The sequence below is a fragment of the Acomys russatus genome, chromosome 5 (assembly GCF_903995435.1).
Source record: "Acomys russatus chromosome 5, mAcoRus1.1, whole genome shotgun sequence".
Classification (NCBI taxonomy): domain Eukaryota; kingdom Metazoa; phylum Chordata; class Mammalia; order Rodentia; family Muridae; genus Acomys; species Acomys russatus.
This window is the reverse complement of record NC_067141.1, coordinates 26,817,486-26,844,436: the sequence shown is the minus strand read 5'-3', so window position 1 is coordinate 26,844,436 and position 26,951 is coordinate 26,817,486. Positions and strand designations below refer to the sequence as shown.

At 49.3% G+C, this 26,951-nt stretch overlaps 1 protein-coding gene across 1 annotated transcript in view; it reads left to right on the top strand.

The window, feature by feature from the left end:
• The window catches only part of Syt12 (synaptotagmin 12), a 33,487-nt gene extending 7,995 nt beyond the window's left edge, over positions 1-25,492 (top strand). Inside the window, exons 2-8 of the mRNA XM_051145831.1 lie at positions 671-727; positions 7,879-8,072; positions 11,790-12,182; positions 15,255-15,470; positions 16,768-16,888; positions 17,974-18,107; positions 25,100-25,492. Of these exons, the coding sequence (XP_051001788.1) occupies positions 694-727; positions 7,879-8,072; positions 11,790-12,182; positions 15,255-15,470; positions 16,768-16,888; positions 17,974-18,107; positions 25,100-25,273 (1,266 nt within the window). The 5' untranslated portion in view covers positions 671-693 and the 3' untranslated portion in view covers positions 25,274-25,492. The remainder of the gene's footprint in view (positions 1-670; positions 728-7,878; positions 8,073-11,789; positions 12,183-15,254; positions 15,471-16,767; positions 16,889-17,973; positions 18,108-25,099) is intronic.
• Positions 25,493-26,951: the final 1,459 nt, after the last annotated feature.

Here is a 26,951-nt window from a genome sequence, read left to right as displayed (position 1 = left end):
AACTTTCTTTGTCGACCAAGTTGGCCTTGAACACAGAGAGTGCTGGAGTTAAAGTGTGTGCCACATCTCGCTCAACAATAAGTAAATCTTGTTTGTTTTGTTTGTTTGTTTTGTTTTGTTTTTCGAGACAGGGTTTCTCTGTGTTATCTTGGCTGTCCTAGGCTCGCTTGGTAAACCAGGCTGGCCTCAAACTCACAGCGATCTGCCTGCCCCTGCCTCCGAGTGCTGGGATTAAAGGTGTGCGCCACCACATCCAGCCCAATAATAAGTAAATCTTAAGAAGAAAATGAAAGGAGTTGGAGAGATTGCTCAGTGGTTAAGAGCACTGGCTGCTCTTCTAGAGGTCCTGAGTTCAATTCCCAGCAACCACATGGTGGCTCACAGCCATCTATAACGTGATCTGGTGCCCTCTTCTGGTGTGCAGGTGTACATGCTGGTAAAACACTCACACATTAAATAAACAAATAAAAATAATTAAAAAAAAAAAAAGAAAGAAAAAGAAGAGGAGAGGGCAGGGTGGGGAAGAGGAATATACTGGGGCAGCAACCATTTTGGCCAAGTCCCCCTGAGCAGCTGAATGTGAACACAACTAACAGCCATACTAATGTCACTGAGTTAGGAGTGTGATGCTCTGAACCCTACTTGCTGCTGACTCTACTTTCCCTTCCAGTCCCTGTCACTGCAGGGGACATCATGGCCGTGGATGTGACAGAATATCATCTGAGCGGTGAGTCTCCCAGACAAGACCTCCAAGGACCAAGCCTGGCATGGGAGGTGTCAAAGGTCACACAGCCATGGGGATATCATCTTAGAACCCATTTGGGGTCTCCTCATCCTTTCACTACAATGATTCTGTTTCTTCGGTTTGGTTTGTGTGTTTTTGTTTGTTTCTTAGAGATGGTCTCATGTATCCCAAGTTGGCTTCAAAAAATATTTTTCTGCATTTTGTGTGTGTGTGTTGTGTATGTATGCATGTATGCGTATGTGTGAGCATACATAGAGAATATCCCCATCATATGTGTGAGTGTGCATTTGTGTGTGTGTGCTATGCATGTATACATATGTGTGAGCATATATAAAGGGTATGCCTGTGCACGTGTGTGTGTGTGTGTGTGTGTGTGCACACGCACGCGTGCATGTGCTATGTATGTGTGGGCATACATAGGGGGGTTACCCATGTATTTGTGCCTGTGTGTATGCTGTGCATGCATGGGCACACATAGAGGTTTCCCATGCATTTATGTGTGTGTGTGTGTGTGTGTCTGTGTGTCTGTGATGTATGTACATGTATGCTTATGTATGGGCATACATAGGCGGGTTGCCAGTGCATTTGTGTGTGTGTGTGTGTGTGTGTGTGTGTGTGTGTGTGTCTGTGTGTCTGTGTGTCTGTGCTGTACATGTATTCTTATGTGTGGGCATACATAGGGGTTATGCCTATCAGAGATGTGGGTGTGGTGACATGTGGTGGCCAAGGTCGATATCAGAAGTATCCTTCATCGCTCTTCCACCTTATCCACTGAGGCAGACAGTGTCTTCCAGTCAAACCCAGCACTTGCTGATTTGGATAATCTCAACAGCGAGCTTGCTCTGGGGAATATCCGTCTCTGCTTTCCAGGGCTGGAATTACAGGCATCTGCCGTGCCCTCCACACTAGCATTGGTGTGGGTTCTGAGGATCCAGACGCTCATCTCCACACTTGCATAGCAAGTGTTTTGGCCACTGGGCCATCTCTGCCAGCCCCACAGCCTTGACCTCCCCATGTAGCCAAGGATGGACTTGAACTCCTGATTCACCTGCTTCCACTTTCCAAGCGCTGAGATTGCAGACGTGCGCCACCACACCTAGCAGCATTTCTGTTAAGTGAGGGGTTTCCTGGGAGACTCTTGACCCACTGTTCCCTGAGGATGGGCCTGTGGCATGGAATCCACTCACCCGGGGGCCCCTCCTGGAGTCTGTCAATGTTAGAATGCTAGGTTCACCCAGCTGAGGTTGCTGAGTTGCCCTTCTCCAGTGTTTCTGCTCCAGTGCTTCTGTGCAGCCCTAAGCTGAGAGGTGGCCTGGACACTCCAGCATGCTCCATAGGCCCCGATAGACACCATGTGGTGGGTGGCACCATGCCTGAAGCACAGCCGCCATCTTTCCTCCAGACGTCCCCCCTTCCTATTCACAATGAGAGAATGGAGCCTTGGTGAGGAAGGTGACAGTAATAGGTCAGGATATGGCCTCAGATTTCCTCACTCCCTAGTCTAGTGTTCCCTATCACAACAAGCTCTTACTTAGTGCAGGCCCTACTGGCCCAGGGCTGAACTTCAGGATGAGGCAGGGACCACTTTTCTCAGTCCCCAACCAGAAAGCCTCACTTTTCCTCTGCAGCCCCTCTGGTCTTCACACTGACAATGTCACACAGCCCTCCCAGCTCCCAGCCTTTGTATATGGCATTCCTTGGGCCCAACCATCTTCTCTACTCCGTCTGGCTAAACTCTTGGGTCTCAGGTGGAAATCTACAGAGAGTGCCGATCTCGCTGGACAATCAGGCAGTAGATTCTCTGCCCCTCATCTGAAAAATGGGGACATCATAGGTCTCAGGACTCAGGGGGCCAGTGTGTGGGACAATCATTTTTTGTTGGGGGGGGTTGAGACAGGGTTTCTCTTGTATTCCTGGCTGTCCTGGACTTGCTTAGTAAACCAAGCTGTCCTCAAACTCACAGAGATCCGCCTGCCTCTCCCTCCTGAGATTACAGGTGTGTGCCACCACACTTAGCTATGTGGGATGATCTAAAGCAAAGCCTAGCAAGTAGTGATTAGTATGCAGTAGCAGAGCTAGTCTTAGGCCAGGTGTGATGGCACATGCCTTTAATCTCTGTACTCCAGGGGCAGCGGTAGGTGGATCTCTGTGGGTTCAAGGCTAGCCTTGTCTACATAGTGAGTTGCAGGACAGCAGGTGTATAGAAAGACCCTGTCTCAAAAATTAAGAAGTAAAATAAAATAAGAGCTGTTGTTATGCTGAGCAGTGGTGGCACATGTCTTTAATCCCAGCACTCGGGAGGCAGAGGCAGAGGCAGAGGCAGGAGGATCTCTGTGAGTTCGAGGCCAGCCTGGTCTACAAAGTGAGTCCAGGACAGCCAAGGCTACACAGAGAAACCCTGTCTCAAAAAAAAAAAAAGAGCTGTTGTTATAATCCCTCTCCTTCATCTCATTTCTAGCCTTAGTTTAGACCTCACTTCCACTAATGTACCCTCTGTCCCACTGGGTACTCCATAAAACCTATCCACATCACCTGCCTGGGGGTTTCTTTCCCTCTGCTCCTCAATTCTGCCAAACAGCATTGGAGATTTAGTCCTTAGGACCTGCACCCTCACAAACAGGGGTGCCTGACTCTGCTGTGCCCCTGATATGTCCATAGTCTGCTTGGGACAGTGGGCCTCTTTTCTGGAACTCTAGACAGCCCCTTGCTCCTGCCTGGCCTTCTGTGACCTAGCTGGCCAGGCACTTTCTTATCTCACCCCCAGTCTGCAGACTCCAAAGACATTCCAGAATTGAGGCATGCCTGGGCCTGTGATGTAGATGTCTTGGTTGTGATTTCAGTTGGTCCCCAAATTCCACTCTATCACAGGAAAAGTCTATGATAAGCAGGGGACACATCTGTACAGTTCCCTCAACTCTCTCTCATTTTTTTTAATATTCATTTATTTTTATGTGTACAGTGCTCTGGTGTATACCTGGACATCCGAAGACGGCATTGGATTACATGGTTAGATTAGATTAGACAGCTGTGAGCCACCATGTGGTTGCTGGGACCTGAACTCAGGACCTCTGAAAGAGCAGAAGTCAGTGCTCTTAACTCCTGAGCCATCTCTCCAGCCCTTCAACTCTCTACATAACTAAAAATGATTTGAACTCCTGGTCCTTCTGCCTCCATTTTTCAAGGGCTGGGATCCCAAGTATATGCAACCAAAACAAGCCTGGCCTTCAGGGCCCTCGTCCCTCTACTGTGTGGTTTTCTTTTAATTTTATTTATTTATGTACTTATTTTTGTTTTTCAAGACAAGGTTTCTCTGTGTGTAGCCTTGGCTGTCCTGGACTCACTTTTAGGCCAGGCTGGCCTCAAACTCACAGAGATCTGCCTGCCTCTGCCTCCTGAGTGCTGGGATCAAAGGCCTGCGCCACCACTTCCCAGCCTAAAGTCTCTGTGTGTGCTTTTTTTTTTTTTTTTTTTTTTTTGTTTGAGGCAGGGTTTCTCTGTGTAGCCTTGGCTGTCCTGAACTCGATTTGTAAACCAGGCTGGCCTCGAACTCACAGAGATCCACCTGCCTCTGCCTCTGTCTCCTGAGTGCTGGGATTAAAGACGTGTGCCACCATGCCTGGCTCGCTTTGTGATTTTTATATTGAAATCATATATGTCATGTTGAGGAGTGATTTTCTTTTTTCTTAATGTTGATGATAGTGGTAATATCCCCTATTACCCCCAACCTAATGACATAAGTTGCTATTTACAAAGGCTAACGATATTCCTGCCTATGGCAGAACAGCCAGCCCCCACCAGCTCCTTTGTGGGACCTTCAGGATTTTCTCAGACCTCCTCTGTTATAAATAAGCCTGGGTGACTCACACTAGACATAACATGTGTTGGGATTTTTCCTCTTCAAATAATACATCCTCTGGGCTGGGACTACTGAGTGGGGGATGTTTGTCATCTCCCCAGTGAGGACACTGAAGCCCAGAGAGGCTGGTGGCATGGTGACATACCTTGCAGCCAGGTACCTGAATCCAGATGTGTGTCGCAGCTGTGTGGCTTGGTCAGCCTTGGTTTTCCTCTTGTGGCAGGAGAGAGTGCTCATTGCTGGAGGAATGCTGTAGGTCCTGTGGACTCTACTCATTTCCAGCTTTGTGGCCTTGGGCAAGTTCTTGAGCTTTTCCACGCCTCCGTTTCCCCATTTGAATCGAGCACAGCATAGTACTGGAAATGGCTTAAAGAATCCTATCTGCCTTCCATGTCACCTGCCACATGAGCCACCATATCTTGGTGGCTCCCTTAGGACACTGGAGCCAGGTTCCTGAGCACAGTGAGGCCAGAACTTTTAATACATGTGGTCCTGTCATGGTCTACAGAGTGTACAAGGTGAGGACTCACAGGAAACAGTTGAGGGAGCTAATTACTGTGTGTGGAAACAGAGAGACTCCAGTGAGGACAGTTATGCCCGGGGCAACAGAAGAAAAGAGCCTCTGAATTCTCTTCCAGCCAAGCACAGCCTGCGGCCACACCTCTTAAATGGAGCTTGTGTGTTGGTTTGAGGTTAGAGACTTACTGGGAGATAAAATTCACCTCCATAAACTGGGATTGTGGCTCACACCTGTAATAACAACCCTGGGCGGGAGGCAGGAGGATCACATGTCTGACATCAACCTGGGCTACATGGTGAGACCCTGTCTCAAAACAAGACAAAGATAAATTCAGCTACTATACAATGAGCGGAGCATGCTGGGAAAGGCCTGTGATCCTAGCATTTGGGAGGCAGAGACAGGAAGGTCAGAAGTATAACAAGCTCTATACCAAGCTGTATCAGAAAACAAAATATCCACTTAAGGAATTTACTTTTTTGTTTTGTTTTGTTTTTTGAGATAGATAGCCTCCTGCCTCTGCCTCCCTGAGTGAAGGGATTAAAGGCATGCGCCACCACTGCCCGGCTTCTCTCCAGCTTCTTAAACAGTTCTTATACAGTTGTCCCTCGGCATCTTCAGGGTCTTCATTCCTGGACCCCAACTAAATACCAAAATCCACAGATGATCAAGTTAATGATGTAGTGTTTGCACAGTGTCTATACACACCCTCTTGTGTACCTAATACTTAATGTAATGTCAGTCCTTTATAAATATTTGTTTCCCTGCTTTATTAAGGGAATAAAGACCAAGGAAAAATGAGTTGTTTTTTTTTTTTGTGTTTTTGTTTTTTTTTAAGTGAGGACAGGCACAGCCTGACACAATCCAGGATGGGTTGAAGCCACAGGGGCAGAGCCCACAGGCACAGGCTGACTATAAATAGAATTATGCAACCTGTGGTCTCTGTGACCAGCATCTTGCAGCCTCCAGAATGTTCTCAAGGTTCATCTACTCTGTTGTTCTGGTATCGGCCTGGCTATTGCCAAGTGACGCTCCACGGGTGGGTGTGTCACTTTTGGGTTTAACCATTCACCAGCAGATGGACATTGGGTTGTTCTAGGTGAGGCTTAAAGCACAGACACACTGGCCTCATCTTCTCCTCTCTTTCACCTTCCCCCAGACTGGAAAGCCGTTTTGGTTCTCTGAAGCAAGAGGCCCTCTGAGGACTATGAGGTCAGGGAACCCACGGACTTAAGAGCAGTTCTGTCTGTCTGAGTCCCGAGAGAGGCTTTGTCTGCTCTGGCCAGGTGCCTCCCAGCAGAAATGTATGGTTTTGTGGAAGAGACAGCAACAGAGAGTGTGTGTTTTTAAACTGGGTGTGGTATAACCCTATTCATATAATACTAGCACTTGAAAGGCTGAGATAGGAGAATTGCCTAGAATTTGAGGCCAGCCTGGGCTACATAGCAAGACCTGTCTCGAAGAAGAAGAAGAAGAAGAAGAAGAAGAAGAAGAAGAAGAAGAAGAAGAAGAAGAAAAGAAGAGAAGAAGCAGAAGAAGAAAGAAGAGAAGAAGGGAGAAGAAGAAAGAAGAAGACGAATAGGAAGAAGGAAGAAGAAAGAGAAGAAGAAGAAGAAGAAGAAGAAGAAGAAGAAGAAGAAGAAGAAGAAGAAGAAGAAGAAGAAGAAGAGGAGGAGGAGGAAGAAGAAATAGATAAGAAAGGACTAAAGGAAGGAAGGTAGAAAGAGAGAAAGAAGAAGAAGAAGAAAAAGAAGAAGAAGAGGAGGAGGAGGAAGAAGAAATAGATAAGAAAGGACTAAAGGAAGGAAGGTAGAAAGAGAGAAAGAGAAAAAGGAGTGTGTCTTGTTTAGCTCTGAATCTGGAGACCTTCATACCAAGTCTTGTAGTAACATAGCATAAAAATAAAAAAAAATTAAATATTTTTATTTTCTTTTAAAAATTTTTATTTAGTACATATTCATCCATCCATTCATTCAGGTATGGCTGCACATATGTGTACACGGATGCCATATGGAGGACAGGCACTCATTATGGAGGACAAAGGACCATTTGTGGACGCTAAGTATGTTCTTCCACTATATGGTGTCTCAGGGACCAAACTCAGGTCGCCAGGCTTGGTGGCAAGCACTTCTACTTGATGAGCCATATTGCGGTCTCTTTTTTCTCCAATAAAAAGGTATTTAGTACCTAAGTATCAGGTAGGGTGATGCGCTTAGAAGGAGAAAGAAGGAAAATTAGGAAGGAGCTAAAATCATCTCAGCTACATAGCAACTTTGAGGCCAGCCTGGGCTACATGAAACCCTGTCTCAAAACAAAACAAAACAACAAACAAACAAAACCCAGGGCCTTAGGAGGGGCTATCTCAGTCAGGAAAATGGTTGCCATGGAAGTGTGCGGACCAGAACCTGAGCTCCAGCACCCATGGGGAAATCAGGGTGGTGCATGTTTGTAATCCCAGCACTATAGAGGCAGAAACATGAGATCCCTGGAGCTTGCTGGCCACCTGGCACTAGGAAGTCCCAATGAGAGAACCTGTCTCAAAAACAAGGTGGACAGCATGTTGGTTGTCCTTTGGCCTGTACATGCATGCACACATGTTCCTGCACATACACTGGTGCATACTCACATTAAAAAAAATAAAAAAGAGCCAAGCACAGAAAACACGTTAACTTATAAGTACCCATGATAACCAGCTTCTTCCCTGGGTGGAGGGGCCGGTGATCATGCACCCACTAATGGCAGGCTCTCCTTGCCTTGCAGTCATCAAGAGCCCCCCTGGCTGGGAGGTGGGTGTCTACGCTGCAGGGGCCCTGGCACTGCTTGGAATTGCAGCTGTGAGTCTGTGGAAGCTGTGGACGTCGGGGAGCTTCCCCAGCCCCTCCCCATTCCCTAATTACGACTACAGGTACCTGCAACAAAAGTACGGAGAGGCCTACGTGGAGGCTAAGCTGAAGGTGAGGCTCCCGCTCCTGCAGGTCCACATCCCACCACCCATTGTAAAGGCCGGCCTCTTGGCCTTGCCCCTCTTGGTTAATCTCCCCCTGCGAACGGGGGTCAGACTTCTCTTATACCCCTGCAGATCGTCAGCTACTAGCCCCGGGCTTGCTGAGTGAATGACGTTGAGTACTTGGTTGACCACAGTTTTTAAAATGATCACTTGGGCTGGTGAGGTGACTCAGTGAGTAACAGCATTAGCCACCAAGTCTGATGACCAGAGTTGGAGCCCGGGAACCTACGTGGTAGAAGGAGAGAGCTGGCTCCTCAAAGTTGCCCTCTGACCTCCACGTGCACGGACTGTGGTGTGAGCGCCTGCACCCATTCACAATATATATATCATGTGATTTAAAAACAAAAAACAGGGCTGGAGAGGTGGCGCAGAGGTTAAGAGCACTGACTGTTCTTCCAGAGGTCCTGAGTTCAATTCCCAGCAGCCCCATGGTGGCTCACAACTATCTATAATGTGATCTGATGCCTTCTTCTGGCCTGCCGGTGTACATGCAGGCAGAGCACTCATATACATAAAATAAAAACAAAAATCAAAACTGAGTGGTGGCAGCAGCCATGTTTTTAATCTAAGCACTCGGGAGGCAGAGGCAGGCAGATCTCTGAGTTTGAGGCCACCTGATCTACAGAATGAGTTTTAGCACAGCCAGAGCTACACAGAGAAACCCTGTCTCAGAAGGGGAGAAAAAGCTATCATATGGCCCGGAGGACCCAAATTTGGCTCCCAGCACTTATGTAGGTCAGATCAAAATCTTCTACAACCTACCGCTCCAGGGTACCTGATGCCTCTGGCCTCTGCGTTTACCTGCACTCATGTGCTCACACCTACATGCAGTCACACAAACCTACACATAAGATAAAAAAAATTTAGAGACAGGATTTTACTGTGTAGTGCTGATTGGTGTAGAACTTACTATATAGACCAGGCTGGACTCCACTCAGATCCACCTGCCTCTGCTCCTGAGTGCTAGGCTAAGGGCATGTGTCATCATGTCTGGCATTGAAAAAAAAATCTTGGGGGTTGGAGAGATGGCTCAGAGGTTAAGAGCACTAACTGCTCTTCCAGAGGTCCCAAGTTCAATTCCCAGCAACCACATGGTGGCTCACAACCATCTATAATATAATCTGATTTCCCCTTTCTGGCCTGTGAGTGTACATGTTGGCAGAGCACTGTATACATAATAATAAATAATTCTTTTTTAAAAATCTTGGAGTCGGATAGATAGCTGTTAAGAGCACTGGCTGCTCTTCAAGAGGACCCAGGTTTGCTACCCAGCACTCACTTGGCAGCTTACTCCAGTCTATAACTCCAATTTTAGGAGATCTGACACTCTCTTCTGGCCCCTGTGGGTACCAGGCACACATGAGGTACATAGACATACATGCAAGCAAAACAACCAGACATATTAAAAAATATTTTGTTTAGGTTTTTTGTTTGTTTGTTTTTTGTTTTGTTTTGTTTTTGCTTTTTTCCAGACAGGGTTTTTCTATGTAACCTTGGCTGTCCTGGACTCACTTTGTAGACCAGGCTGGTCTCGAACTCTAGAGATCTGCCTGCCTCTGCCTCCCGAGTGCTGGGCTTAAAGGCCTGCACCAACATGCAAAGCTCATATAAAATTTTTTAAATGAAAAAACAATCTTAAAAACAACCCTCCAAACTGGGCGGTGGTGGCACATCCCTTTAATTCCAGCATTTGGGAGGCAGAGGCAGGTGGATCGCTGTGAGTTCGAGGCCAGCCTGGTCTACAAAGTGAGTCCAGGACAGCCAAGGATACACAGAGAAACCCTATCTCAGAAAAAAAAAAAGCTATTTGAGGGCTGTACATGGTGGCACATGGGTCTCTAAACACAGTGTTCTGAAGTAGTTAGTGGTAGGCAGGATCTTCGTGAGTTCTAGGCTACCCTGGTTTACACAGTGAGTCCCAGGCCAGCCAGAAGTACTTAGTGAAATACTGTATCAAAAAAAGAAAAGAAAAGAAAGCTAGGTGAGGCTGGGTATGGTGGCACAGCCTGTCATCCTTAGCACTCACGGGACAACGTTATAAGGATCAGGAATTCAAGGCTTTCCTTGGCTATATAGCAAGCTCAAGGGCAGTCTAGGGTACATGAGAGCCCGTCTCAAATAACAAAACATATTATTTGATGTTGAATTATTTGTATTTGTGAAAAATTAGAAATAGATGGAGTGGTAGGTACCTGCTTTTAATTCCAGCACTGAGGAGGCCGGCCAGCCTGGTCTACAGAGAGAGTTCCAGGACAGCCAATGCTACAGAGAAACCCTGTCTTGAAACACCCTTTCCCAAATAGAAACAACATAACTGCCCAATAGGAGAATGGTGATATAAATTGTGCTTGACAAGGGAATCACTGAACAGTACAATGACAAATGCATTGGAGAGACTTATGTGAAGGCTCAGGCTTTCTCAAAGTCCAGGGCTAATTTAGAAAAAAGACAATTTTACATACTCAGAGAAGTGTCACTCAACATGAAGATTTTCTCGTGTGGTATATATATATTTTTTTTTTGAGACAGGGTTTCTCTGTGTAGTTTTGGCTGTCCTGGACTCATTTTGTAGACCAGGCTGGTCTTGGACTCACAATGATCCACTTGCCTCTTCCTCCCGAGTGTTGGGATTAAAGGCGTGCACCACCACTTCCAACATGTAGGTTTTTTTTTAAAGAGGGAATTTTTCTTACATTTGTTTGTTTGCTTATCTATCTATTTATTTGTTTATTTATTTGTGAGGGTGGGCACATGTGTGGAGGTCAGAGACCAATTTGTAGGAGACAGATCTCCCCTTCCATCATATGGTCTCTGGGAATCCAACTCAGGTCATCAGGCTTGGTGGCAGGCAGCCATGCTTGCCGAGTCATCTCTAACACCCTTGTCTTACATTTTCATAGTCTTCCCTTGAGGCTACTCAGCCAGTGGTGGGCCTAGTCATCTTCCTCCTCATCCATCGTCTTCTTTTTAAGATTTATTGTGTATTGTGTTTCACCTGCATGTACACTTGCAGGGGGCACCAGATCTCATTATAGATGCGTGGTTGCTGGGAATTGAACTCAGGACCTCTGGAAGAGCAGACAGTGCTCTTAACCGCTGAGCCATCTCTCCAACCCCCTAGTCCTCTTCTTTTGGACACTTAGGTTGCTATTGTTGTTTGGCTGTTTTGAGACCGATCTCGGGTACCTGAGGCTGACCTTGAACTCCTGATCCTTCTGTTTCCACCTCCCAATTTTGGGGATTATATATGTGCCCCTCCACACCCAGCAGCTTTGCCTTTTCATAAGTGTCATTGCAGTTGACATTTTCACGTAGGGAATTTTGTCACAATAATTATATAAGTAGTTTGAGAAAAGCTTTCTTTTTCCGTTCTGGCTAAAGGGAGAAAACTAAGAAGTGCTTGGTGCATGACTGTAATCCCAGCATTCAGGGATCCTCAGCTGGAGGATCATGAGTTTCGGGCCACCCTGAGACGAGTAGCAAGTTCCTGTTTGAGAGAAAGAGAAACAAAGTGGCTTGAAATAACAGACTCCCTGAGCTCTTTTTGTGAAAGGAGAGCCTGGAGTATCTTGAACAAGCCGGCAATGGGCATCTCTTTGCTGTCTCCCTGAGACGGTGCCTGAGACCCATGTGATGTTTCCCTGTCCCTTTTGTTGCCCCTCAGAGAGTCCCTCCGTGGAATGCCCAGCGGACCACCACTCGGGGACCACCCAGCCGCAAAGGCAGCCTCAGCATAGAGGACACCTTTGAGAGCATCAGTGAGCTGGGACCCTTGGAGCTGATGGGCCGGGAACTGGACCTGGCCCCCTATGGTACTCTCCGCAAGTCACAGTCAGCTGACTCTCTGAACTCCATCTCCTCTGTGAGCAACACCTTTGGGCAGGATTTCACCCTGGGCCAGGTGGAGGTGAGCATGGACTACGATGCAGCCTCCCACACCCTCCACGTGGCCGTGCTGCAAGGCAAGGACCTCTTGGAGCGCGAGGAGGCCACTTTCGAGTCCTGCTTCATGCGTGTCAGCCTGTTGCCAGATGAACAGATCGTGGGCATCTCCCGGGTAAGTGGGCCAGGCCTGAGAGGTTAAACTGGGCTCCCTGAAGCCCTCTTGGGAAGCTGCGAATTGGGCTAGTGGGCAGATCTGCAGTACCAGTCAGGATGACAGGGGGCGCGGAAGAGCATATCAGAATGTGGGTCCAGAGTAGACTGGTGGAGTTTGGAGCTAACTTTGTGGTCTGCTGTGTATAAATTTAAGTCTTCCTACCACTTAAGTACAGTGGGTAACTGTCCACCTCCACTTCTGTCAACACGGAGTCTTGGCAAGAAGAAAGGTGGCCTGTTCATTTGGCTGATTTGGGAGAGACCTCGATGACAGACTTACTTGCTTTGGAGTGGATGGGGGAGGGGTGGCCTCAGGGGTGGTATGATCCCATGAATTTGTTCACAAGAAGGGAGGCCCACACCAAGGACTGAAAAATGCATGAGAGGAAAGTGAGTCGCTAGACCCCAAATGAAAGGAGCTGTGTTCTTTCCCAAGAGGGTGCGGTCAGCCCCCAGGGAAACTGAAGATAAGCTTTGGAAGATAAGCACTTGAACCTCTTTCTGATCTCTGTTTTCTTCTGGTGACCCAGTGGCTCACCCATCACCCTGCTGGAAGCCAGAGACCAAGGGAGCATTCGGACTCAGCCCCTGACCGTTAGGGCCAAGACCAAGTTCTCAACACAAAGAAGATTTATTTACTTCAGAGGGACAGAGGGCAGGAGTAAGAGACAAAGACAGGAGACAGAGGATGAGGGCGAAGGGGGAGGGAACTAGGGGGGGAGGAGTATTTGTCCCAGAGGAGACAGACGTAGGAAAATGGCAGTTTATAAAAGTACAAGGGGAAACCCTGTGTTAGGATGAGATGCTTCATTTTAATTGGGCATATTAATTAGGTGAGCCAAAGGGGGCTTTTGATTGGACTTCAATACTGTGGTAGCTGAACCTTGGTAGTCAGCCTCTGGAGGAGGAAGTGGTCAAATAAGGCAATAAAGCTTTAGGAATGTGATCTAACAGTGTTTAGCAAGGCAGAGGGGAAGGGGGGAGAAGGGCAAAGCCTGCCAGAGCCACGCTCAAGAGCCTGGATCCAACAAGGAGGTCACAGGATTCTTTCAAGGTGCCTCCCCTTGATGGCCTTACCCCACTGCCCAGCAGTAGGCTTGAAGGAGTGCAGATCTTGAGTCCTCTAAGACGGGCCAGGTCAGCTCACAGTGATCTGTGCCCTGCAGGACGAATGCTCTTCTGTGTTCTTGGAGACCCATCTGTGCCCAGTCACAGTGGTGGATATTTCAGGCATGAGCACACACACACACTCCACGCTCTACAGTACCTATAACTCTAGAACTAACCACCAGCTCCACTGTGCATGGGGCACCAAGGGGTGGTCCAGTTTCCTACCAGCAGCACAGTGGCATCAGGTGGTTAGCAGTCAGGTCAAAATACAAGTTCCACCTTTGCCTGGCAGTGTGACCTTGAACAAGTCACTTAAGCCACTGCCTTCAGCTTCCCCATCTGTCAAATAAGCATCGAGGTTATGAAGAAGGGCTGGGTGTGTACATGCCAAGTGCTTAACTCAGTCCTTGGTAGGTGATCTGGACCATGAAAAGCTGCCGTCAAGCCTGGCGAATACTATGTTGCTCTCGTCCTGAGCCATGTGAAAAATTTTGGGGTGAGGAGGGACAGTGGTGAACAGAAGTTTGGTCTGAGGCAGAGCACAGTGTGGGCAACAAGGCTCCAGGTTTGTGTACCAGGGAACCGTGGCTGTAGGAAGAACCTTCCCAGAGACAGAAGAGTGAGATCAGTGTAGCTAGCGGCTAGTAGGGTTTATTCCTAGGAAGACAGGCTTCGTGACACACCACCTAACAGCCTAACTGTGGGGATGGGGGGGGTCGCCTCCAGGCCAAGCAACCCCCTCAGCTTCAGAGAAGGTGCCAGGAATGAGAGAGCTCTCTAAATACCACTGTGCAGTGACTCAGACAGTCCCCCCACGGAAGGGCAAACACAGCCTCTCGTGCACCTCCCTGAGAACTGCCCACGGCTTCCTGGCAGGAGGCCGATGGCACCAAAACAGCAGGAGCAGGGGATGAAGCATGCCCAGCCGTGCCTAGTCCTTCCATCCATCTGCCTGTCTGTCTGCTCACCCATCCATCCTGTGACAAAACAGAGAGGCTTCAGCTGGGCATGGTGGCGCATGCCTTTAATCCCAGCACTTGGGAGGCAGAGGCAGGTGATTGATGTGAGTTCGAGGCCAGCCTGGTCTACAAAAGCAAGTCCAGGATAGCCAAGGACTGTTACACAGAGAAACTCTATCTCGAAAAACTTAAGGAAAAAAAAAAAATGAGATGCCATGCAACAGATATGATATGGGGAGATGTATTTGGGGGAAGAAAAGGGAAAGGAGTTAGGGCCCAAGTGGACCATGAGCGTAAAGAAAGACAGAGACAGAGACAGAAGGGAGGGAGAGGGAGAGAGAGAGAAAGAGAAGACAGACCTAGAGGGGGAAAGCCGAGGAAGTGATAGTACAGGAGAGAGGTGGCAGGTTGGTCCTTTTATAGTCTGACACATACCTGGCGGCTGCAAGTGATGACATCAGAGATTGCCAGGCAACCTAGAGGCAAGCTAGTGAATTGCTTGTGAACTAACACTGCCGGGCATGGTAGATTTATACTGTAACCTCAGTGCTCTGGAGGCTAAGGCAGGAAGATGGCTGTGAACCCAAGGCTAGTCTGGGCAAAATAACGAATTCCAGACCAGCCAGAGCTGCATAGCCAGACCCTGGCTAAAAAAGGGAGGAAAGGTCTGTAAGTTTGAGGCCAGCCTGGTTTTTACATAGTGAGTTCCAGAAAAGCCAGAGCTACATAGTGAGACCCTGTCTCGGAAAAGGAAAAGAGGAAGAGGCACAGTACGGAGACTCATGCTTGGAATTTTAGCATTTTGGAGTTAATGGCAGGAAGATCAGGAGATCATCCTGGGCAATGTGAGATCCAGTAACAAAACAAAATTAAACAACCCTTTGAGGCTGAGCCACAAAGAGAGGACCAGAGCTGAGACTCAGGGTACCAGAAAGCCTCTCCACGGGCCCTTCTCTCTACAGATCCAGAGGACTGCCTATTCGATTTTCTTCGACGAGAGGTTCTCTGTGCCCCTGGATCCTGCAGCCTTGGAGGAGAGGAGCCTTAGGTTTTCTGTGTTCGGCATCGATGGGGATGAGCAGAATGTGAGCACCGGGGCGGTGGAGCTGAAGCTCTCTGTCCTGGACCTCCAGCTGCAGCCCTTCAGTGGCTGGCTGTACTTACAGGACCAGAATAAGGTATTGCTGCTTTGAAAGTACCCACACCCACCTCCTAGGAGAGACCCCACTATCCTGTCCCTCAACCTGGACCCTGATAGCACTAGAAAAGTTTCTTTGTTCCACCCCACACTAGGGAAATGACTCATCACCACTATTTACAGCTCTTCTTTGATTTTTATTTTACATTGTATTTATTCGCTTACAGTGTTTTCTGTGTGCATGTGTGTACAGGCACACACACACACACACCACATATGGAAGTCAGGAGGCCATTTGTCTTCTAGAAGCTGCTTCTCTCCTTCACCCTGGGGGTTGTGGATATTGAACTCAGGTCACTGGGGTTAGTGACAAATGCTTTTACCCACTGAGCCATCTCTCCAGCCCTCTTCTGGATTCTTTCTCTTTTTGTTTCTTAGTAGTTATTTTTCTTGTTTGTTTATCTTATTTTTTATTTTTTCACTTATTTTGGTTTTTTGAGACAGGGTTTCTCTGTGTAGCCTTGGCTGTCCTGGACTCACTTTGTAGACCAGGCTGGCCTCAAACTCACAGTGATCCGCCTGCCTCTGCCTCCCGAGAGCTGGAATTAAAGGCATGCACCACCGGGCCTGGCTCTGACTATGTATTTTTATTGTATATTTTGTTTACTTTTTAATGAATGTTTTGCCTGAATGTACATATGTCTGCCGTGTGCACATTTCATGCCTATGGGAGTCTGGAGAGGGTGTCCAAATCCTTGGAACTGGAGTTACAGATAAGCCTCCATGTGGGTGCTGGGAACTAAACCTGAGTCCACTGGAGATGCACCCAGTACTCTTAACTGCTGAGCCATCTCTCCAGCCCCCGACTACTCCTGTACACTCCTGTTAGGGGTGCACAGCTCTGACCCGGAACTGGGCTATTTCATGCAGAGGCCACACTGAAGCTTACTTTAATCACTGTAACAGTGTCAGGGGACATTATTGTTTCAGCAAATGCTGTCAGCTTGGATCTCTGCGCCCAGAATGTCATAGAATGTTCTCCTTGGCCCAGAATGAGGGAACGAAGCTGCATCTGATTGATGCACTTGACAGGCAACCTCTGGGCTTTCTTCCAGGGAATGGTCTACACTTGGAGCAAAGGAAGGGTCAGTGCATGCTCCCTTGTGTAGACCGAGGTGGGTGGGTTGTCCTTTTCTTGATCCTGCCAGCCGGGTGTCTGGGTTTAAGAGTTACCCCCAAAGCAGCGAGTGTTCAATGGAGAAGGAAGCATCTACCTCTCCCCCCGACCTCTTGAAGCCTGGAGAGAAAAGAGCCCTGAGCCATCCCTGTCTTCCCAGGCCGCTGATGCTGTGGGAGAGATCCTGCTGTCCCTCAGTTATCTGCCCACAGCTGAGCGTCTGACTGTGGTGGTGGTGAAAGCCAAGAATCTCATCTGGACCAATGACAAGACCACAGCGGGTGAGGGCCTATGTACTCAGCACCTCCATGAGGCTCGGGGATGGCAGGGGTGGGGGGTGGGGTGGGGAGGGTGGAAATTGTCATGTTATGAGCAAGTATGGGGCACAGGGCCAGAGCCCCCGTAGCTTTATCTAAGCCCAGGAGCCAGACATGGTGGAAAGGTTAATTCAGCTACAGAAACAGGACAACCCTGGAGGGTGACGGGGAGTGTAGAGGACAGGGGAGGGCAATGGAACCTGAGGGCAGGAGGCAACATTTGTGCTGTGGCACTGGACAAGGAATGGAGGGTCAGCATTCATTTGTCAGAATTTGAGCTCAGGGACAGGGAAGCAACCCTAAGGCTATAGGTGAACAGTGTTCCACCCCTTGGGGTAGGTGCCATGTGGGATCTGGTACCCTGGGTATGCAAGGACCTATTGGACTTGACAGCCTAGGGCCCCAGGGAGTTAGGCTCTGCCGTGTTGGTACTCAGTGACTCAGTCTGCTACCTGCACCCCAGCTACTAATAGAATGGGAAGCATCTGTCCTGCCACACCCCATGGAGCGTGTGTGAGGGAAATGTGCAATGGGCTGCCTGAGTCGAGAGCTGCCCTCTAGGGGCTGGAGAGATGGCTCCGTGTTAAAGAGCACTGAGTGGGCCCAGGCGTGGTGGTGGTGCACGCCTTTAATCCCACCACTTGGGAGGCAGAGGCAGGCGGATCACTGTGAGTTCGAGGCCAGCCTGGTTTACAAAGTGAGTCCAGGACAGCCAAGATAACACAGAGAAACCCTGCCTCAAAAAGCAAAACGAAACAAAAATGTATTTATTTGATATATCAAGCCAGGCATTGTAGCTCGCAGCCTTCATCTCAGCTGCTCAGGAGTCAGAGGCACGAGGATCCCTTAAGTCTGGGAGTTTAGAACCAGCCTGGAACACGTAGTAAGATCCCATTTCTTGATGTAAATAAATAAGTACAAACAGTGGCTTTAGAGATAAAGGCAATAGCCAAGGGTCAGGGAAGTGGAGGCAGTGGGTGGACCCGGAGTAGGCAGGACCATGCCAAGCAAAGGTGTTACTGACCCTCACCCCACCTACCTGCCTGTAGATCCCTTCGTCAAAGTATACCTGCTGCAGGATGGCAGGAAGATGAGCAAGAAGAAGACAGCCGTGAAGAGGGATGATCCCAACCCAGTGTTCAATGAAGCCATGATCTTCTCAGTACCAGCCATTGTGCTACAGGTTAGTTGGGCTGGATGTTCACAGGACTCTGGGCCACTGCTCCCCTCCAGTGTTGCCTCTTAGGACCTCAAGCCAACCCCCTTGTAGTTAATCATTGGAGACTACATGCCAGTGGTGAGGGTTGGGGACCCAGGTACTGCTTTTGCTTTTGTTTTGGGTTTTTGTGTGTGTGTGTGTGTTTTCAAGATTTCTCTGTGTAGCCATGGCTGTCCTGGACTCACTTTGTAGACCAGGCTGGCCTCGAACTAACAGAAATCCATCTGCCCCTGCCTCCCGAGTGCTGGGATTAAAGGCAGTCGCCACCACGCCTGGCTGGCACTGCTTTCTTGATGCCTATTAAGGACAGGAAAGTCCCCACTTTGTAAACCCCACTGGGAACCTCGGAGTTTCCCCAGCATTAGCGTCAGGGGTAGGGGGTGGAAACAGGAGGGGACAGCGCAGCTAAGCTCTGAGGAAGAAGGCTCCCAGTGGAGGATTGCACTGCCTAAAGATGAGCTAGAGGTAGCTCCAGGGCCCAGGGGTGTAGGCCTATGCCTTCAGCGTTCCTACTGCAAGAACTCTACTGGGATCTTCTTATCCTCGGACTGCAAGAGGACCATGTGTCTCTGGGAGAACCCTCCGAACACAGGAATGTCACAGACTACTGGAAAGTGTGTGTGTGTGTGTGTGTGTGTGTGTGTGTGTGTGTGTGTGTGTGTGTGTGTGTGTACAGTGAACAGTGAACCACAGAGAATACAGCTTAAGCCATATCAGTCAGAGGGTGGAGTTCTCACTCCCTCCTCTCCCTGTCTCTTTCCATCCTTAGGCACACCTAACAATAAGAAAGTCCTCTAGAGGGGCAGGAGAGATGGCTTAGTGGTTAAGAGCACTGCCTGCTGCTCTTCCAGAGGTCCTGAGTTCAATTCCCAGTAACCACATGGTGGTTCACAAGCATCTATAATGTAATCTAATGCCCTCTTCTGGCCTGCAGGTATACAAGCAGATAGAGCACTTATAAGTGGAGGGAGGGAGGGAGGGAAGGAAGGAAGGAAGGAAGGAAGGAAGGAAGGAAGGAAGGTCGGTCTTTACAGCTGGCAGTGGTGGCACACACTTTTAATCCCAGCACTCGGGAGGCAGAGGCAGGCAGATCTCTGTGAGTTCAGTCTGGTCTGTCGAGCGAGTTCCAGGACAGCCAGCCAGGGCAACACAGAAAACTCTGTCTCCTCCTGGGGATGATCTTGGGGATTTCTTTTGATTTTCATGCTGCTGATGAACCCAAGGCTTTGCGTATACTAGGTGAACACTGTACCATGGGGCTACTCTCCCAGCCCCTGTAGTTTGAAATCTGGATGTCAGCCTCTCTTTGGTTGGAATCCAGGTAACATCCCAGTGTGTCTGGCCAGTCCTGGGATCTTAACCTTGTCCCTTACTGGACAGTCTACCTGTTTGACCCCTGCTTTTGCCTGTTTGTCACAATGCCACTTCTCTTCAGCCTCCCAAAGTGGAGCTGCTGAGAAACTAGGTGGGAACAGCTGAGTTAACAAGTCAAATATGTTCTTACCTAAACCCTCAGCGGTGACTTGGCATGGTCACCCCCTAACAGTGAAGCCCCTGCAAGGGCTCCAATGATGGGCGAGAGCAGACCAGGCCACACATTTTCTTTTCTGGCTTTAGGGCTCCCCTTTCCCCCACTCCACACATTTCACTTGTTTTCTTCCCAGAACAGCCCTATGAGGTAGGAAATGCCACATTTCAAAGACAAAGAAGCAGATAGCTAGGTCTTCCTTAGCACACACAAGGGGTTTCCAACACACACACACACACACACACACACACACACACACACACACACACACACACACACACACACACACACCATATCTCATAAACCAGGCATGGTGGGGCACTCAGGAGGTGGAAGCAGGGCATCGGGAGTTCAAGGTCATCCTCCACCCTGTAGGAGCTTTGAAGCAGAACCAGCATGGTGGTGGCACACACGCCTTTAGTTCCTGCACTCGGGAGGCAAAGGCAGGCGCAACTCCATGTGCCCGAGCCCAGCTTGGTCTACATAGTGAACTGCAGACTAACCAGGGCTACATATAAGACCCTGCTTCACAAGCAAACAAAGCCAGGAGCTGGAGAGATGGCTTTAGATCATCTGACCTGGCTTCAGTTCCCAACATCCACACCGTGGCTAACAACCACCTGTCACCCCAGTTGCAGGGTCAGCACCCACATCAGATGGTTCACAACTTACAGCTGGATTTAGCTACTTTGTGGGTTCCTCTTCTTCCCTCTCTTTGTCCCCCTGGCTTCACCCCCTATCACTAGCTAGGAGAGAGAAGGAGAGAGGGGAGAGAGAGATCTGTGAGCCTAATTTCTTTCTTCTTGTTTCTTCTTTGCTTGTAGCTGGTCTTTGCTACTTTGTGGGTTCTTCTTTTTCTCCACGCTTTATGTCCCGGTTTCACCCCTATCACTAGATAGGAGAGAAAGAAGGAGAGAGGGGAGAGACAGGGGTAGAGATACTTGAATCTAATTTCTTTCCTCTTGTTTCTTCTTTGAGTATGACTAATAACAAAACCGCAACCAACCCCGAATCCCCCCTCCCGCCTATGAACAATAAACAACCCCCCTTCCGAGATCTAGCATTTATATACCCTCTAAAAATTCCCCAAATTCCAAACATCACACAGTTGCAGAAACTATCTCCAGCTGGCAAAACCATGCCTTTGCTAGAGCACAAGGCAAATCATACTCAGCTGCTGCAAAGTAGCCCCAGATCCCCACACCTGGGGTTAAAACAGAAGCATATTCTTTGTTTTTCTTTCTTTCTTTTGTTTATGTCTTTCTTTCCTTTTTCTTTCTTTCTTTCTTTCTTTCTTTTTTTTTTTTTCTTCCAGTTTTTCGAGACAGGGTCTCTCTGTGTAGCCTTGGCTGTCCTGTACTAACTTTGTAGACCAGGCTGGCCTCAAACTCACAGAGATCCACCTATCTCTGCCTCCCAACAAGTGCTGGGATTAAAGGCCTTGGCCACCACCAAACATCCCCACCCCACCCCACCCCCTGCCCTAGCTTTGTTTTTTTTTTTTTTTTTCAAGACAAGGTTTCTTTGTGTAGCCTTGGCTGTTCTGGACTCACTTTTGTAGATCAAGTTGGCCTCAAACTCACAAAGATCCACCTGCCTCTGCCTTCTGAGTGATAGAATTAAAGGCATGTACTAACATTGCCAGGCAAAAACAAACTCTTTTTTGTTTGTTTGTTTGTTTGTTTTGTTTTTCAATACAGGGTTTCTCTGTGTAGTCTTGGCTGTCCTGGAACTCCTTTTGTAGACCAAGCTGGCCTCAAACTCACTGAGATCCCCCTGCCTCTGCCTCCCAAGTGCTGGGATTAAAGGTTTGTTCCACCACACCCTGCTCAAAAACATATTCTTGTATTTCTGTAGTTTGTTTGTTTTTCAATACAGAGTTTATCTGTGTAGCCCTGGCTGTCCTGGACTCACTTTGTAGACCAGGCTGTCTTTGAACTCATAGCCATCCACCTGCCTCTGCCTCCCAGAGTGCGCCACTGCACTGGGCTTTCTGTGTGTGTGTGTGTGTGTGTGTATGTGTGTGTGTGTGTGTGTGTGTGTTTTAAGATTTATTTCTTATTTATTTATGTATTTAAGTGCTTTATCTGCATGTCCAGCTGCAGGCCAGAAGAGGGCATTAAAGGATATAGATAATGTGAGCTGCCATGTGCTTGCTGGGAATTGAACTCAGGACCTCTGAAAAAGGAGACAGTGCTCTTAACCTCTGAGCCATCTCTCTCTAGTCCCTTCTCTGTTTTTTTAAAAAACCAAAACTCCAGACTTCTCACTACACACCTGCCTATAATTCCAAGTCCAGAGGATGCAATGCCTTTTTCTACCTCTGAGGGCACCTGTGCTCACATGCACACACTCCTTCTTCTGTCTCTGTGGGCACCTGTGCTCACACACACACACACTCCTTCTGTCTCTGTGGACACCTGTGCTCACACACACACACTCCTTCTGTCTCTGTGGACACCTGTGCTCACACACACACACTCCTTCTTCTGTCTCTGTGGGCACCTGTGCTCACACACACACACAGTCCTTCTGTCTCTGTGGACACCTGTGCTCACACACACACACTCCTTCTGTCTCTGTGGACACCTGTGCTCACATGCACACACTCCTTCTTCTGTCTCTGTGGGCACCTGTGCTCACATGCACACACACACTCCTTCTTCTGTCTCTGTGGGCACCTGTGCTCACATGCACACACTCCTTCTTCTGTCTCTGTGGGCACCTGTGCTCACATGCACACTCCTTTTTGTCTCTCTGCGGGCACCTGTGCTCACACACACACACACTCCTTCTGTCTCTGTGGACACCTGTGCTCACACACACACACACTCCTTCTGTCTCTGTGGACACCTGTGCTCACATGCACACACTCCTTCTTCTGTCTCTGTGGGCACCTGTGCTCACACGCACACACACTCCTTCTTCTGTCTCTGTGGACACCTGTGCTCACACGCACACACTCCTTCTTCTGTCTCTGTGGGCACCTGTGCTCACATGCACACACTCCTTCTTCTGTCTCTGTGGGCACCTGTGCTCACATGCACACACTCCTTCTTCTGTCTCTGTGGGCACCTGTGCTCACATGCACACACTCCTTCTTCTGTCTCTGCGGGCACCTGTGCTCACACACACACACACACTCCTTCTTCTGTCTCTGGACACCTGTGCTCACATGCACACACTCCTTCTTCTGCCTCTGTGGACACCTGTGCTCACATGCACTCACATGCACACACACTCCTTCTTCTGCCTCTGTGGGCACCTGTGCTCACACACACACACTCTTTCTGTCTCTGTGGACACCTGTGCTCACACGCACACACTCCTTCTTCTGTCTCTGTGGGCACCTGTGCTCACACACACACACTCATTCTTCTGTCTCTGTGGACGCCTGTGCTCACATGCACACACTCCTTCTTCTGTCTCTGCGGGCACCTGTGCTCACACACACACACACACACTCCTTCTTCTATCTCTGTGGACACCTGTGCTCACACACACACACTCCTTCTTCTGCCTCTGTGGGCACCTGTGCTCACACACACACACACACACACACACACTCCTTCTTCTGCCTCTGTGGACACCTGTGCTCACACGCACACACTCCTTCTTCTGTCTCTGTGGACACCTGTGCTCACACGCACACACTCCTTCTCCTGTCTCTGGACACCTGTGCTCACATGCACACACTCCTTCTTCTGCCTCTGTGGACACCTGTGCTCACATGCACACACTCCTTCTTCTGTCTCTGTGGACACCTGTGCTCACATGCACACACTCCTTCTTCTGCCTCTGTGGGCACCTGTGCTCACACACACACACACACACACACACACACACACACACACTCCTTCTTCTGTCTCTGTGGACACCTGTGCTCACATGCACACACTCCTTCTTCTGTCTCTGCGGGCACCTGTGCTCACACACACACACACACTCCTTCTTCTGTCTCTGCGGGCACCTGTGCTCACACACACACACACACTCCTTCTTCTGTCTCTGCGGGCACCTGTGCTCACACACGCACACACTCCTTCTTCTGCCTCTGTGGACACCTGTGCTCACATGCACACACTCCTTCTTCTGTCTCTGCGGGCACCTGTGCTCACATGCACACACTCCTTCTTCTGTCTCTGCGGGCACCTGTGCTCACACACACACTCATTCTTCTGTCTCTGTGGACACCTGTGCTCACATGCACACACTCCTTCTTCTGTCTCTGCGGGTACCTGTGCTCACACGCACACACTCATTCTTCTGTCTCTGTGGACACCTGTGCTCACATGCACATACTCCTTCTTCTGTCTCTGTGGACACCTGTGCTCACATGCACACACTCCTTCTTCTGTCTCTGCGGGCACCTGTGCTCACACGCACACACTCCTTCTTCTGTCTCTGCGGGCACCTGTGCTCACACACGCACATACTCCTTCTTCTGTCTCTGTGGACACCTGTACTCACATGCACACACTCCTTCTTCTGTCTCTGCGGGCACCTGTGCTCACATGCACATACTCCCCAGTACAGGTATACATAACTTAAAATAAAATGTTTTGGGGGGCTGGGCACAGTGGCAGAAGCCTGTCATTCCAGCACTCAAGGAGGCAGAGGCAGGTGGATCAATGTGAGCTTGAGGCCAGCCTGGTCCACAAAGGGAGTGTAGGAAAGCCAAGGCTGTTACACAGAGAAACCCTGTCTCAAAAACCAAAAGAGAAAGAAAAAGAAAAAAGTTTTTGAGGTTTATGTTATATTTTATGTGTATGGGTGTTTGGCCTGCATGCATGTCTGTACATAACATGAATTCCAGGTGCCCACAAAGGCTAGAAGAGGGTTCAGACACCCTGGAATTACTGATCCACTATGTAGGGTCTGGGAATCAAACCAGGGTCCTCTGCAGGATCAACAAGTGTACTTAACTGATGACTCATCTTTTCTTTTCTTCCTCTTTCTTTCTTTCTTTTTTGCTTTTCGAGACAGGATTTCTCTGTGTATCCCTGGCTAACCTAGACTCACTCTGTAGACCAGGCTAGCCTCATACTCACAGAGATCCACCTGCCTCTGCAACCCTGAGTGCTAGGATTAACGGTGTACACCGCCACCACCACCACCCGGCTAGACCATCTTTTCAAAATCAGAAATAAAATACATCTCAAAGAAAAATATGTTGAGGGATAAAGAAATGAGAGGTAGATTTTGAATCCTGCTGGAACTGTCACTTTTTAGCACTTAATGAGGTCACATCATAGCTGGCTATCCATCTGTAAGTCACTAGGACAATTCTCTTCTCTCAAGTCAGATGGGAAGATTCAAAGAGCTTACACACCTCACAGGGCCTGGCATTCTCAAGTTGGAACCATGTAGCCAGGGAGAACCTTTCAGCTGCTCCTGGTCCCAATCTTTCATGTCACCTTCTCCCCAGGACCTGTCTCTCCGAGTGACAGTGGCTGAGAGCAGCAGTGATGGCCGTGGGGACAACGTGGGCCATGTCATCATTGGGCCAGCGGCTAGCGGCATGGGCACCACACACTGGAACCAGATGCTAGCCACGTTGCGCAAGCCTGTGTCCATGTGGCATCCAGTCCGGCGAAACTAACAGCCGGGGCAGGCCAGGTGGGCAACAGATCCACCAGATCCTGGCACCATCTCAGTTCTATCCAGCGATGCCCTCTCCATAGCCAGCTGGAGCTGTGAACACCAGGGCTGCCCCCACCTCCTGGAAGGGTCCTCATCAGCCATCTTGGATCCTCTGTCCAGACTGTCGTGGAAGAATGGGTGTGGCTTTTCATCTGGGGACCTGGGGTGACTTCTCCACTGAGGACTGCCTGTAGCTGGCCGGGGACCTAGCAGACATACCAACTGTGCACTAAAGAGCCTTAGGAAATGTGTCCCTTGGCCTGCCGAAAGACGTGAGCTTCGGAGCTGGCCAACTCCCCTTCTGCCGTTCTCCTAGAGGCCAGCTGTTAACAAGTCTTGAAGAGCTAGTCCCTGTACTGACAGGGCTAACATTAACAAGAGGCAGTGCCCAGGATGCCAGGCAGCCAAGATGCCCCTCTCCCATCCTGGTTGATCGACTTGGTGCCAAGTAACAACTGAGGCAGACGCACTTAGGAAGGAGCCCTGGGGTCTGGGGGGAACAGACCCCTTTGTCTCTCAGACAAAGAAGGAGTTGCACTTTGAGTGTTGGGGAGAAAACAGCATCCCGGATTTACCATGGAGGCAGCGAGGGTTGCGGTGAATAGTCAAACAATAGAAAGGGACGCGAACTAGCCCATCCAAACACAGGCTCTGCCCGCTGCAACGGGGACAAGGAGATGCTAGGGGACCAGGTACAGCAGAAGAAGCCATTAGGCCACATGAAGGCTCCCCTGACCATCCACCTCTGAGAGAATCAGAAGGCCCTCGGGGTCCAGATCCAGGCCCTTGCGCCCAGCCCAGTGCAAATCAGCACACATCTACTAGTGTTAGCTGGTGTCCCTCCAGGCCAGTGTCTCTTGAAAGGAAGCTGCCAGGCAAGTTCCCTGGGTCAAGTTCCCTAAAACAGAGACAGCAGGGGTAGCCAGCCTTAGCCTGGAGCCAGTGGGAACTCTAGGGAAATGGTGTTCAGAAGCTGAGGGCTGGGTTGGACCAGAATCAGGCTTTGGCTCCTACCTGGTCAGAGTTATCGAAGGGATCACACCCCTCCAGGTGTCATAAAGAAGGCAGGCAGTGACTGTCATTTGATAAAGCCAGTCCCAGAGAAGTGGCAATGTTTGGCTCCTTCTCTCTAGATTTAAAGGGATAGTGGGCCTGGGGGTGGTAAGAAGAGAGCTCGGGTGGCTGCCTGAGCCCTAAGGAATCATGGAGACCCAGCTCCAAGTAGGCCTAATCAGTTGCTGATGATGACAAGGCATGGGATGCTAGAAGAGGGACAGAGGTCAACAACACTGTAGGCAGGACACCTCCTGCCACACTGGGCCCCACTGAAGCCAGGCTTCTCACCCTGCGGCCAATATCAAGAGGTGAAAACTGGGCATACTGGTGGCTGAGCCAGGCCTTGTCACCTGGAAGCCCCAGACTCTTTCTAATCCAGTGTCTTTGCAGGGCAGATCACATCCCCCCCCCCCCACCTCCCCAACCTCCGTCCCCTTGCCCCGTCCTTCTATACTGCATGAAATGTTGACAGTGCGCCTGGACAGCTGTGGTGGCGACCAAGAATGCTGACTGGAATGATTCTTGAACAAAAATAAAGCTGGGACAGGAAAGGGGCTTACAGGGAGCCCTGCTCAGCCTTG